The sequence below is a fragment of the Scyliorhinus torazame genome, chromosome 9 (assembly GCF_047496885.1).
Source record: "Scyliorhinus torazame isolate Kashiwa2021f chromosome 9, sScyTor2.1, whole genome shotgun sequence".
Classification (NCBI taxonomy): Eukaryota; Metazoa; Chordata; class Chondrichthyes; order Carcharhiniformes; family Scyliorhinidae; genus Scyliorhinus; species Scyliorhinus torazame.
The window spans coordinates 62,475,238-62,488,339 of NC_092715.1; the positions used below are offsets into that span (position 1 = coordinate 62,475,238).

At 42.1% G+C, this 13,102-nt stretch overlaps 1 protein-coding gene across 1 annotated transcript in view; it reads left to right on the top strand.

Moving 5' to 3' along the window:
* Nucleotides 1–13,102, top strand: part of ap3b1a (adaptor related protein complex 3 subunit beta 1a) — a 411,535-nt gene that overhangs the window by 294,498 nt on the left and 103,935 nt on the right. The window contains exons 23-24 of the mRNA XM_072516008.1: nt 3,201–3,432; nt 5,197–5,281. Coding sequence (XP_072372109.1) covers nt 3,201–3,432; nt 5,197–5,281 — 317 coding nt within the window. The remainder of the gene's footprint in view (nt 1–3,200; nt 3,433–5,196; nt 5,282–13,102) is intronic.

Genomic DNA, 13,102 nt, shown 5'->3' on the forward strand with positions numbered 1-13,102 from the left:
CTTTTGTAGAGGGTGGAGATAATTGAATCAGGATGTGCATGCACCATTCAGTCCCCATTTTAAAGTCATACATTGTGGTATTTTTATATTTCTGTGTCCCCATTTACAATGGAAACTGATAATGTAAACCTGTCATAATTAGCCCATCTACTCTTTCCCCCCCCCCCCCCCCCTCCGTCTGCCCTGCCATTGGACAGAAGATGCAATTATAGCACAACACTTTTCTTTGTCAATTTTCATTGTGAATGTGGACACACAAATTTAAAATGGGATAGGTTGACTCAATGCCCACAAAAAATATTAGAAAATATATAAATTGTGGAGAGGTGTGGAGAAGTATTTGGATCTTCGTTTTTGCAAATTAATATAATGGTAGTTGCTTTGACAGTGTCTGAAAATTATCCGTCATTTGGGAGTTTAGAGATTAGACAGAAGACCTTTTTCTCCCTTTCGTTTCATGTTGGTTTGAGAATTTTACAGAGTGGTTTTGTGAGAAATTTGCTGGGTAATATTTCATATTTTCATGGGGTTATCTTGAAAAATAAAATTTGTTTATGGATGCTTTAGGTATAATCCTTGTGAAAAATGACTGGAACAGTGAACTGTTGATTATTAATGAAGCAATGGCATCACCTCATAAAACTCAGCAACTTGCAAATAGATTTTTATTTCATACAAAATAGACAAATTGTTTGAACTATTGCTTGCACTAACTATAAGTGACACTAAGTGCTTTACAAACAGAGCCACTGTAAGTTACCATTACCTAAAAATGTATGTGGAGGCAGTACAGAGCCTTTAATTTTCAGAGATGCTTAGTTGTGCATTCAGTAATATTATTTCCAGTCAACCTAATTTAGTTGATTGTGCTACCTGTTGTGTTTAAGGTTTTACTTTGCTGTCAGATTATTAGAGACCTGTCTATTTTCCTTTTACAAAATGCTTTGAAACCATCTTCAGTTGTTTGAAGGTAAGGCTTAAGAGCTTCTGTAACGATAGACTTGGAAGATTCTGTGAACAGCTGTCTCATAAATTAATTATTAGTGACAAGTTTATATTGCATAAATCTAAATGAGTTGAGAGTATGGTCCATTACCAGCTAACTGCACAAGGTATTTGTCATTTTACACTCTTCAGTTATTTTTTAGTGAAGTGTTAAAAATGTAAGACTTTTCTTTTGGATGACATTGAGAGATGCTGTCTGTTTCTAGGAGAGGTAAAGGCCCATATAAATGTTTCACTAAACCTAAGTGTTACTCATTTGACAGTTATGTGCGCTGTCATTCCACGGGCTATTTGCTTATCGCAATAAACAGATGAAATATGTGAATGGTCTGTGGTGGCCTTTCAGTGCATCAAGCCTTTTGGGCCCTGTGATTTTCTTCATAGAGCATTCTGCGCAAAACATTCCAGGGATGATGATATGGTCAGCAGTTGAACGGGAAGAGCACTTGCAAAGTCTAACTGCTGAGACGATAACGTATGATGGGATTGCAAAATATTTTTAAAGATGGTAGTTCACTCCCTGTAAAATAAACTAGACATTGTCATTTTAAGACTCCTTAAATAGATTTACGAGTATTGTGTATACCAGAAGTAATGGATCAAAAAAATAGCCACTCAGTACTCGGAGTTTACGTTTATGCATTGTCGAGAAGAAATTGCAGCAAAAGCTAAGTGTATTTTTTATTTGCTGATAGGGCCTTGGTTGCAATCTATGAATTTTTCAGGGGTGTATTTTCTTTTTAAGGGAACCATTCGGGAATACAGAGTAGATTAAAATGTGTTTGAAGTTGCTGTAATTCTGCTTTTGCTGCTGCCTAGCTTGCTTGACTACACAAGCAGGTCAGCCACCTGTCCACATCTGGAGATTGAACAAAGGGTTAAAAAAGGAGAAACATGCAACAGTATAACATTTGTTTGTTTTTGGATATATTAACTATATTGTTGAATCATAGACTCTTGCAACTTATTGAATGAACCATCCAATTAGCCCCACTCTTCAACTCTCTATCCATAACCCTGCCAATTTCTCCGTTTCAAGCACAATAAATATCCAACTACATTTTGAAAGCTGCTATTCAATCTGCTTCCATCACTTTTTTCATCTAGTACATTCCAAATCATTATAACTCACAGCTTAGAAAGAGTACATGTATATCTTTCCCGCTGCTCCCCCAAGATTTGTTGCCAATTATCTTAAGTTTGTGTATGATGATTACCAGCCCTCCTGCTGGTGAAAGCAGTTTCTCCCCGTTTTTGCTTTCAAAATCCCTCGTCATTTTGAACACCTCTAATAATTCACTCTTTAACCATCTTTGCTCAAAGGAAAAGTTTCTAGTCTTTCCACGTAATGAAACTCGCTAATTCCTGATATCATTCTGGTAAATCCCCTTTACACCCTCTCCAAGGCTTTGACATCCTCAAAGTGTGGTGCCCAAAATTGGACACCAAGCTCTACCAGAAGCCTAACCGGTGATTTATAAAGGCTTAGCATAAAGTCCTTCATTAGTACCCTCTACCTCAATTTATACAGCCAATAATATTTATTATCAAAATCTAACCAGCTTGTTCTGTCACCTTTCAAAGCTTTGTACATGTGAACCCGAGCTATTTCTGTTCTCGCAAGCCCCTTTAAAAATTATACCATGTAATCTATATTGAATCTTATTTGTTTCTTCCAAAATGCATCCCTGCATCACTTCACACTTGGTTGCATTAAATTTGACCGACCATGTCCACCTATTCCACCAGTCTGTGTCCTCCTGAGGTCTGCTAATATCCTCCTCACTGCTGACTACATTTACAAGCTTTGTGTCATCTGCAGACTTTACACCCGAGTCTGGAAAAAACAATTGTTCACCACAACTGTCTGCTTTTGATCTCTTCACCACTGTCCCTTTAATTCCAGTTGGTTCATGTTTCTAGCAAATCAGTTATGTAGCACTTGGTGTCACAAGCTTTCTGGCAGTCCATGTGCACTTCTTCAGCCTGATGATCCAGGTTTTGAATTTGGGATAGGAGGACTCATCAGAAACGACGTATTAGAATTTCTTTTTTGGATTTAACTGTGTGGAAAATGCAATAAGTTGGGGATAGATCTGATTCCGAACGATTGATGTAAATTGAAGATTGAAAAGTTACAATATTGTGTGTTACTGTTTGTACTATTTAAATTACCAATCTTTTTTGCTGTTTAGGTGACCACTCCAGTATTTGTTCCTGCAAAATCATACTCTCTACTTCACCGGATGTCTGGAAAAGGTCTTGGGGCGGAGTATCACTTTCCGCGTCAACCATGTATTTACAACACGAAAATGGTGTCTGTTCAGATCACACTAACCAACAGCTCTGAGAAAGAAATCAGGAATATCCAAATAGGAGAACGGAAACTTGCATCAGGGATGCAAATGCATGATTTCTATGAAATAGGTACTGAAGTACAACATTCTTATACACGTCTTGCTTTACATTTTGTAAGATTACACTCTTTAAATGCTTATTTTGGGGAGCCATTAGATTTCCTTAGCGATGAGTTGAAATCAAACTAATTTTGCTGTATGATCAAATGTGATTAATATTCTAAACATTTTAAAGTTGGCATTTTCCTAATCCAGTGGCATGAAATAAGCACCAGATAAGTCCAACTTTTTGACTGAAACTAAAATTACAATGGAGAAGTTTCAAAAATAAAGTGACTGAGAGGACTTTGGTGAACATAGAACATAGAACATACAGTGCAGAAGGAGGCCATTCGGCCCATCGAGTCTGCATCGACCCACTTAAGCCCTCACTTTCACCCTATCCCCGTAACCCAATAACCCCTCCTAACCTTTTTGGACACTAAGGGCAATTTAGCATGGCCAATCCACCTAACCTGCACATCTTTGGACTGTGGGAGGAAACCTAGCACCTGGAGGAAACCCACGCAGACACACGGAGAACGTGTAGACTCCGCACGGATAGTGACCCAGTGAGGAATCGAACCTGGGACCCTGGCACTGTGAAGCCACAGTGCTAGCCACTTGTGCTACCGTGCTGCCCCAAGGTCGTAAGATGTTGAGACGAAACAGAGCAAAAATATCTCTGATTCCTGCTCGGTATATTTAACTCGTATAGTGCTGTTGTTGAGGGGGGTGGGGTTAGTAGGAGTAGCAGTGTGATGGGATAGGAGAAGAGAGAGGATGTGGAAGGAAAATTGGAATTGGCCTCAGTATCTTTGTGTCAGGCTACAGCCCATGTGCTTAATTGCTACTTGCCAACAGCCAGTGGAAATGCATTTGTGGATCTCAGTTGAACACGAGAATGACTTGACTCTGCTTCTGAAAGTTCAGTAACTTCACAGCACTTGTGTTGGCACAGATGAGGAGAATAATCACCTGGACAATACAAAAGGAACATGATTTTCTTTATTGCAAGAGATATGGAGTATAACTGTGGGCAGTATTGGTGTCCTTAAATTAAGAATGGATATATTGCATTGGTAGCAGTTCACTTGCATGATTCCTGGAATGAATGAGATAAGGTCGAGAAGATTGGGCCTATACGAATTAGAGTTTAGAAGAATGAAAGGTGAACTTATTGCAGCATGTCGGGTTCTGAGAGGGAAAGGGTAGATGCTGAGAGGTTGTGTCCTCTCATGGGGGAACCCAGAACTAGGGGATACAGTTTCAAAATGGGCAGTCTCAAGACTGCGATGAAGAAGAATTTCATCCGAGTTGTTAGTCTTTGAAATTTTCTTGGGGGAGTATTGCAGGCTGGGTCATTGAATATAATCAAGGCTGAGTAAGTCACATTTTTGATAGACATGGGAGTCCAGGAGTATGGGGGTCGGGGAAGGCCACAATCAGATCAGCCATGATCTTATTTGAGTGGAGGAGCAAGCTCAACGGATCGAATGTTCTACTCCTTCAATCCCCTATGATCTTACGATGAGATACCGGAGTGCGATCAAATTACTTAAAACAGTAAAAGATGAGAAAATTGTTCGTGAAAGATTGGAAAAAGAAAAATACATTTTAAGTGTCAAGAACGGTTAAGTTGTAGCCTTTAACCGCTTGTTGTCATGGAATCCTGGAATGTTACTGCCGAGGAGGCCATTCAGCTCATCATTTCTGTGCTGGTGGAAAAGTAAATTGAAATTATCTTCCATTACCATTTGTACAACATGCAGAAATATATTTTTTCTTGTTCCAGAGTGCCTTGAGCCTGGAGCATCAAAGACAGTCTCAATGGGCATTGACTTCTGTGATTCCACACAGGCTGCTAACTTTCAGCTGTGGTAAGTCAGCCATTTATCACTCATTGATCTTTCTCCTAAAATATTTCAGACTTGGAGCCAATCACTTGTTTGCATGCATGAACATTGAGTGAAAATTTAGCTATTAAGGAGAGATTGCCTAGGTGCAAAAGAATGGGTCCTTGCCTTTGATGTTTAGAAGAATGAGAAATTATCTCATTAAATCAAATAAAATTCTGAGGAGTTGACAGGCTAAATGCTGAGAGCCTGTTTCTCCTGAGTGTAGATTCTAGAACTAGGAGTCATTGCCTCAAGATTGGGGATCAGCCATTTAAGACTAAAATTAGAAACTTCTTCCCTTGGAGGACAGCAAATCATTGGAATTGTCTATGGGGATCAGGGGTTATGGGGAGAAGGCAGGAGAATGGGAATGCGAAAAATCCCAGCCATGATTGAATGACGGAGCAGACTCATTGGGCCAAGTGGTCTAATTCTGCTCCTGTGTCTTATGGGGCGGAAACCCCCCCCCCTCCAATGCCGGGTGGGAGAATCGCCCGACGCCCGCACGCGATTCTTTCCCCCCCCCCCGCCCCAAACCGACGCGGCAAGTCACGGCTGGCCGCTGGGAGAATCGCCGCTTGCCGTTGGTAATGGGCGAATGCCAATTGTCCAACCCGGATGGGCCGAGCGGCCTGCCCAACACGACAGGTTCCCGCCGGCGCCATCTACACTTGGTCGCTGCCGGCGGGAACAGCGCGGGAACGCTGGGGGGTGTCCTGCGGGGGGGTGAGGTGGTTCCTGCAACGGGGGGGGGGGGGGGGGGGGGGCTCAAAAGGGGTCTGGCCCACGATCGCTGCCCACCAATCGGCAGGCCGGCCTCTCTGAAGGAGGACCTCCTTTCCTCCGCTGCCCCGCAAGATCAATCCGCCATCTTCTTGCGGGGCGGCCGCGGGGTGGACGGCAACCGCGCATGCGCGGGTTGGCGTCGGCCAATCCGCGCATGCGCGGGTGATGTCATTTACGCGGCGCCGGTCGCATCATTTACGCGGCGCCGCTTTTACACACCGCTAAGGCCCGGCGCGCGTAAATGACACGGTGCCTCTCCTAGCCCCCCGGGGGTGGGAGACTAGGGGGCTGGGAACGGCCTCCGACGCCGGAGTGAAACACTCCGGTTTTCACTCCGGCGTCGGGACGTAGTCTCCCGATGGGAGAATTGTGCCCATGGTCCCTCAGGGGCTGTGGATGCTCATTGACAAAGACCCATCGATCACTGTATGAGGCACTAAAGGGATCGAGGGGCATGGGGATAGGACGGGAAAGTTGAAGTGATGTAAAAAGTTCAGTTGAATGGCATAGCAGGCTTGATGGGCCAAATGGGCTATTCTTATTTCTTATGTTGTAGAGATGCCGGCGTTGGACTGGGGTGAGCACAGTACGAAGTCTTACAACACCAGGTTAAAGCCCAACAGGTTTGTTTCGATGTCACTAGCTTTCGGAGCGCTGCTCCTTCCTCAGGTGAATGAAGAGGTATGTTCCAGAAACATATATATAGGCAAATTCAAAGATGCCAAACAATGCTTGGAATGCGACCATTCCAAAGCATTCCAAGCATTGTTTGGCATCTTTGAATTTGCCTATATATATGTTTCTGGACACCTCTTCATTCACCTGAGGAAGGAGCAGCGCTCCGAAAGCTAGTGACATCGAAACAAACCTGTTGGACTTTAACCTGGTGTTGTAAGACTTTGTACTATTTCTTATGTGACATTTCTTAAGAGAGAAGGTGAATCTTTTATGTGGTGGCCAACAGGTATGAGGTGGGAAGAGATTTCCGTTGTCTGGTTAGACTGACTAGGAGCCCCTTAGGCAGTAACGTGTCCGAATAGCTGTTTTTTTATAGTTTGTATAATTAAGTATTTGTGGTAACTCTTCTAATCAGTGCCCTTTTACATTTGTTTACCTCGCTCTAACTGTTTAGAGGATTATTTTTAATTGTGATGTAAATGTTCTATCTATTCCTTGATACTGAGGCCAATAATTCATTATTTATTAAGTTACACTTACAGTGTTGGGGAGGGAGTTTCAGGATTTAGTGAAGGAGCAGCGATTATAATTTCAAGGATGGTGTGTGGCTTAGAAGGAAACTTGCAGGTGGTGGTGAACGCACCCATATGTCTGTTGTCCTTGTCCTTCTAGATGGTAGAGATAACCATTGACTTGCAATACTGCTTAGGCATACACTTAATACAGTGCCTACAACCATATCGGATGCTTGACAACTTAAATATGTTATAGTTCAGAACTTTGTTTTCAGTTAATCAGACCCTTTAGGTCCCAGGGTATTGTTAGAAATTGCCTTTTTCTCTTAAACATACCAAGTATTCCTAAACATGTTTCCATGTCATATGCTTGACAAAAGATTTCCTATGCACCAAGATGTGAGTATGGAACAGGGTTGAAAGGCTGGCTGGGCTTTTCCTGCCAATTATTTTAGGATATAACAGTAACTTCACAGTAACTTCATCGCAGCATTAATGTAAGCCTACTTGTGACACTAATAACGATTTGATAACAGGATCCCATACTCATGATAAAACATTTGGCATTAGGGTCCCAGGTTCAATTCCCGGCTTGGGTCACTGTCTGTGCGGAGTGTGCACGTTCTCCCCGTGTGTGCGTGGGTTTCCTCCGGGTGCTCCGGTTTCCTCCCACAATCCAAAGATGTGCAGGTTAGGTGGATTGGCCATGCTAAATTGGCCTTCGTGTCCAAAAAAGGTTAGATGGGGTTACGGTGATAGTGGGGGTGTGGGGATAGATAGGGTGGAGGTATGGGCATGGGTAGGGTGCTCTTTCCAAGGGCCGATGCAGACCTGATGGGCCGAATGGCCGGCCTCCTGCACTGTAGGTTTGATGATTCTATGAAAATAGATCACCAGTCTATTACCTAGTTCTCAAGGCAGTTTCATCGCTTTTAAGAACTTGTTCTGCTTTAGAAGAGAAAACCCTTTTTAAACAAGAGTTCACAAAAAGATTTGGGAAAGAAAATACTTAATGTCGGTAACATCTTGAAATTCAGAAAAGCTAATGGTAGAGCTGTCAGATAGCTTCACGAGAATTAATTTTATTATGTTTTTAGCTGACATGACTGTTCAAATTTAAATAATTTGAAGTTTAACATGTTATTGAATATATTAACATATTTTAGATGTTAGTTTGAAGAATCTTAGCTGGAATGTTCTTTGCAGATGAGCTATTGGAGTGAAGCTCCAAGATTAATATATTTGGTTTAAAAGGAGATATTTTAATTGGTCAGAATGAGAGGGGTGTGGGTTATGTGAGACCAAATATTCTGTCGCCGAAGACCCTGAGAGTTTTTTAAATGGCCCTGCCATTAAGCAAATCTAGAATGGCTAACTGAACAGGGATTTCTGACGGGCAGCTGGGAGCAATCTAGACACAACAGCGTGCAGCATTTATATGCCGCCTTTAATGTAATAGAACATCTCACGGCGACAAGCCTGCTTCACAATCACAAAGCCTAGTCCATCAGGCATGGTTACTTCCTATGGCCCCATCATGGTAGTCATGTAATGTCCCAGTAGGGACAAAGTCAGCAATGTGACCATCCAATATTCGAGTTTACCGTCAAGAAAAAACGCTTGTACAAATCAAAAGCAAGGATTATGAACGCAACAGAACAGAACTGCAGTAACGGAGTTGAAATCACCGGACAGTCTTGTCATGATATTCAAACACACACATCATGATAGACACACCAACAGACAAATCAGAACACACAACACCACAACCAATCACAGACAAGGACAGGGACAGTATAAAAGGACAAACACGACACCTGGTGGCCAGTAGAGCTGGAGACCAGGACAAGGACAGGACCTGTTACACTACACACTCAGGGAAACACCACGTGCAGAGTATCCAGACCGAATTGTATAAAGCAGTTGAAATAAAATAGAGTTGTACCAAATACAACTGTGTTGGCTCATCTGTGCATCAGAGCACCCAACACCACAAGTCTGAAGATGATTATAAAAGTGGGTGCATTTCTTAAGTTGAGCCAGAGTGGGGCAGCATGGTGGCGCAGTGGTTAGCACTGCTGCCTCACCACACCAGGGACCCAAGTTTGATTCCGACCTTGGATGCCTGTCAGTGTGGAATTTGTACGTTCTCTCGACTGCGGGTGCTCCAGTTTCCTCCCACAGTCTAAAGATGTGCAGGTTAGATGAATTCGCCATGCTAAATTGCCTCTTACTGTCTAACGGTTAGGTGGGGTTATGGGGATAGGGCATGGGAATGAGCTTAGTTAGGATGTTCTTTCAGAGGGTTGGTGCATACACGATGGGACGAATGGCCTCCTTCTGCACTGAAGGGATTCTATGATTCCGAGGCGGGATTGATTTGTATGGGCAAGGTTCTTGGCTGGTCAGTAATAGAATGATTGTGTTCAGAAAAAATACTAATTCCTGAAAGAGGCTGAAGATTGACGGGTAACATTTTGCTTCCTTGATTGTTGTGCAATTGATTTACATGTTTTACTGAGTCATCAACTTGCTTTTGCAATGAAGCTTAGAATTTTGTTTAGCGGAGGAAAACATTTCTTGGAATCAGCAAAACTGAATAAATTGTAGTGGAATTCATGGAGACTATAATACTAATGAGAACTTGTGATAGAATTTTCATACTGGGTAATCTGATTCTGCTACATCATCTCCACCAGTGTATTCAGAATGTAAATAAGTGCTGTCCATCATGAGCTAGTGCAAACCACAAGGCATTCAGGCTTAAAGAAATCTAATGTTATGCTACTTGTCCACAGCCAAGAGGGCAGCCCAAATCCAACCTCTTAGCTTATATGAAAGGATTCCAGTTTTAGATTTTTCTCTCCAGAACTTCCCAGCAAACAATTCCCTTTCTTTTCCGAAGGTATGACAGCATTTGTATGTGAAGGCGCATGAGTAGCAAATTTGCCAGTGTCCTACAGGAGAAATTTATTTTTAAGACCAGTGTTTTCTTTAAAGAAATTGTCCGATGTATCAATGACTCCACTATTTATTAAGGGTTGCTCTGGATCAGGGTTGTCCAACCTTTTCATATGAGGGGCCACGTTTCATTGTTTTCTCATTCAAGGGGCTGATGAGCAAATTTTGTAAAATGAGGTTTGACAGAACGGCCTTAAAAATCCGTGGAGTGGCAATCGAAGCCTGACTGCCATTCTACTCCGAGCTTCATATCTTAAAATCCAGCATTTCATTCTCGCCACTCTCTGACTCAGGCCGGATGAGAACTGTGCAGGGCAGCAGGTTTCCAAGACCTTGCATCGAGAGCAGCAGAGTCATAGGTAAAGAAACCACACCCCTTTTTTAATGGCACGAGCTGCCATAAAGCAGGTGAATTTAAAGACATTCAGAACCATCTTTAGTTTGTGATTCATATTGTACTTTCGGATGATTCCAATTGTAGGCCAACCTGGTTATGGACACTCAATCAATCGGAATGAGTCCTTCCTATCCAATCTATCTCAACCGTATAACTTTATACTCTTCAATTAAGTCCCCCCTCAACCATCTCTGTTCCAAAGGAAATAACCCTAGCCATTCCAATCTTTCCTCATAACCAAACTTATTGTCCAGTCCAGGCAACCTCCTTTTAAATCTCCACTTATGCCCTTACTAGTGGAATCACACCTGAAATTAAATGAAATGAAAATCGCTTATTGTCACAAGTAGGCTTCAAGTGGAAGTTACTGTGAAAAGCCCCTAGTCGCCACATTCCGGCGCCAGTTCGGGGAGGCTGGTACGGGAATTGAACCGTGCTGCTGGCCTGCCTTGGTCTGCTTTCAAAGCCAGCGATTTAGCCCTGTGCTAAACAACCCCAGTTTGTATTTAGCCCTGTGCTAAACAACCTTTCCTATAATGCAGTGATCAGAACGGCAGACAACACTCTTAACTATGGCCTAACAGTTCCAGCATAACCTCTCTGCTTCTTTAGCTCAGCTAATAAAGGAAAGTGCCCAGAATGCCTCCTTAATTACCTGTCCAGCCACTTTCAGGGATCTGGACATGCACTCCAAAGTTGCTCTGTTCTTGTACCCTTTTCCGTACCCTCCCATTTTGCCTTGCCTTATTAACCATCTTCAAATTCATTACCTCACACTTCTCCATGCTGAACTCTGCCACTGTTCCACCTGCCTGACTAATCCAATTGATATCTCCCAGCAGTCTACATCTTCTTCAACCACACAGACAATTTTTGTATCGTCTGAAAGCTTCTTAATCGTGCCCCAATATTCAAGTTCAATTCATTAATATGTACCACAAAAAATATGGACCCTGTTAAACCTCATCGGGAGCAGCCTTCCCATCACAAAATCGCCCATTGGCATTAACCCTTGTTTCCTGCATCTAGGCCAATTTTGGATCCACTTTGTTGTGAATCTGATGAGCTTTTACCTCATGAACAGTCTGTCATGAGGGATCTTATCAAAAGCCTTGCTAAAATCCATATGAATATATCGTATACACTACCCTCATTGACTCTCCTTGTTACTTCCTCAAAAAATTCGATCATGTTAATCAGACATGACCTTCCCTTAGCATATCCTTGCTAACTGTCTTTGATTAATCCATGTCTCTATTATTGAAGGTTTATCCTGTCCCTTAGAAACTTTTCCAATAATTTGCCCGCCACCAAGGTTAGGCTGACTGGCTTGTAATTACTCAGTCTATCTCTTTCTCCCTTTTAAACAGACCTTTTGAACCACTTTAATTTCCTCAGGATCAGTTTCAAGAATGGGAAAATAAAGAGGATCTTCACCCAGCAAGTTACAGTTATTTCATTAGAAATTGTGTCATGTGAGAGTACCTTTAAGAAATGGATGTTTGAGAAATGTACCTTTAAGAAATGGGTGTTTATCAGTGATGTCAGAGTGTGGGTGGAGCTGGGCTGTCTGTCAGCTTTTTACTTTTGTTTTAGGCTGTTTGCTGCAGGGTGTGTTTTAGTTTAGTGTTTAGAGCTGGATAGCTGCAATCACAGCCAGAAGGTGTATTAGAGTCTCTCTCTATAATCTAAAGAATGTAAATCGATCCTTTGGTGATTTAAAACTAATAACTGCTCTCAGTAGTGACTTTAACCGGATGTGCTTCTGTTAAAAGTTATTTTTTAAGTCTTATGGATGTTAAAAAGACAGCTTAAGAATTACTTAGTGTTGTATTCTTTGGGGGTTGTATTTGAATTAATGGTTGCTAAGATGTTCACTATGTTTTAAAAAGGTTAACTTGAGTTCATAGAATAAACATTGTTTTGCTTTAAAAAATATTTTTCCATTTCTGCTGTACCACACCTGTAGAGTGGGCCGTGTGCTCCCCATAGCGCAATCTAGTGAAAATTGTGAGTCAGGTGAACTCCATGATGCACTTTGGGGTTCTTTAAAGCCTGGCCCATAACAAATTGGGGGCTTGAGGGGGATAAAAGTCTGTCTATTTGATTGGCTTAGTGAACTTAAAGACAGTGAGGGGTGCGCATATTGTGGTTGCTTTTCAGGTGCAGTATTACAGTTTAAGTGGGGAGTGTGTTGTGGACAATGGCTCTTTCAGAGGCTCTGAAGTTTTTGGGGGTGGAGACAGTCACACGCAGTACCTTACGGACAGAGACTAAAAGCAGACTGTTCGGTTTGGCAAAAACATTGCAGTTAACATTACCTGACAAAATGCGAAAAGATGAGGCAATTATGGCGATGGCTGAGCATTTAAAGTTGCCTGAGATACAGTCTGACTCATTGGAAATGGCAAAAATTCAGTTACAACTTAAACAAATGGAACATGAGAAAGAATTAAAGCAGCTTGA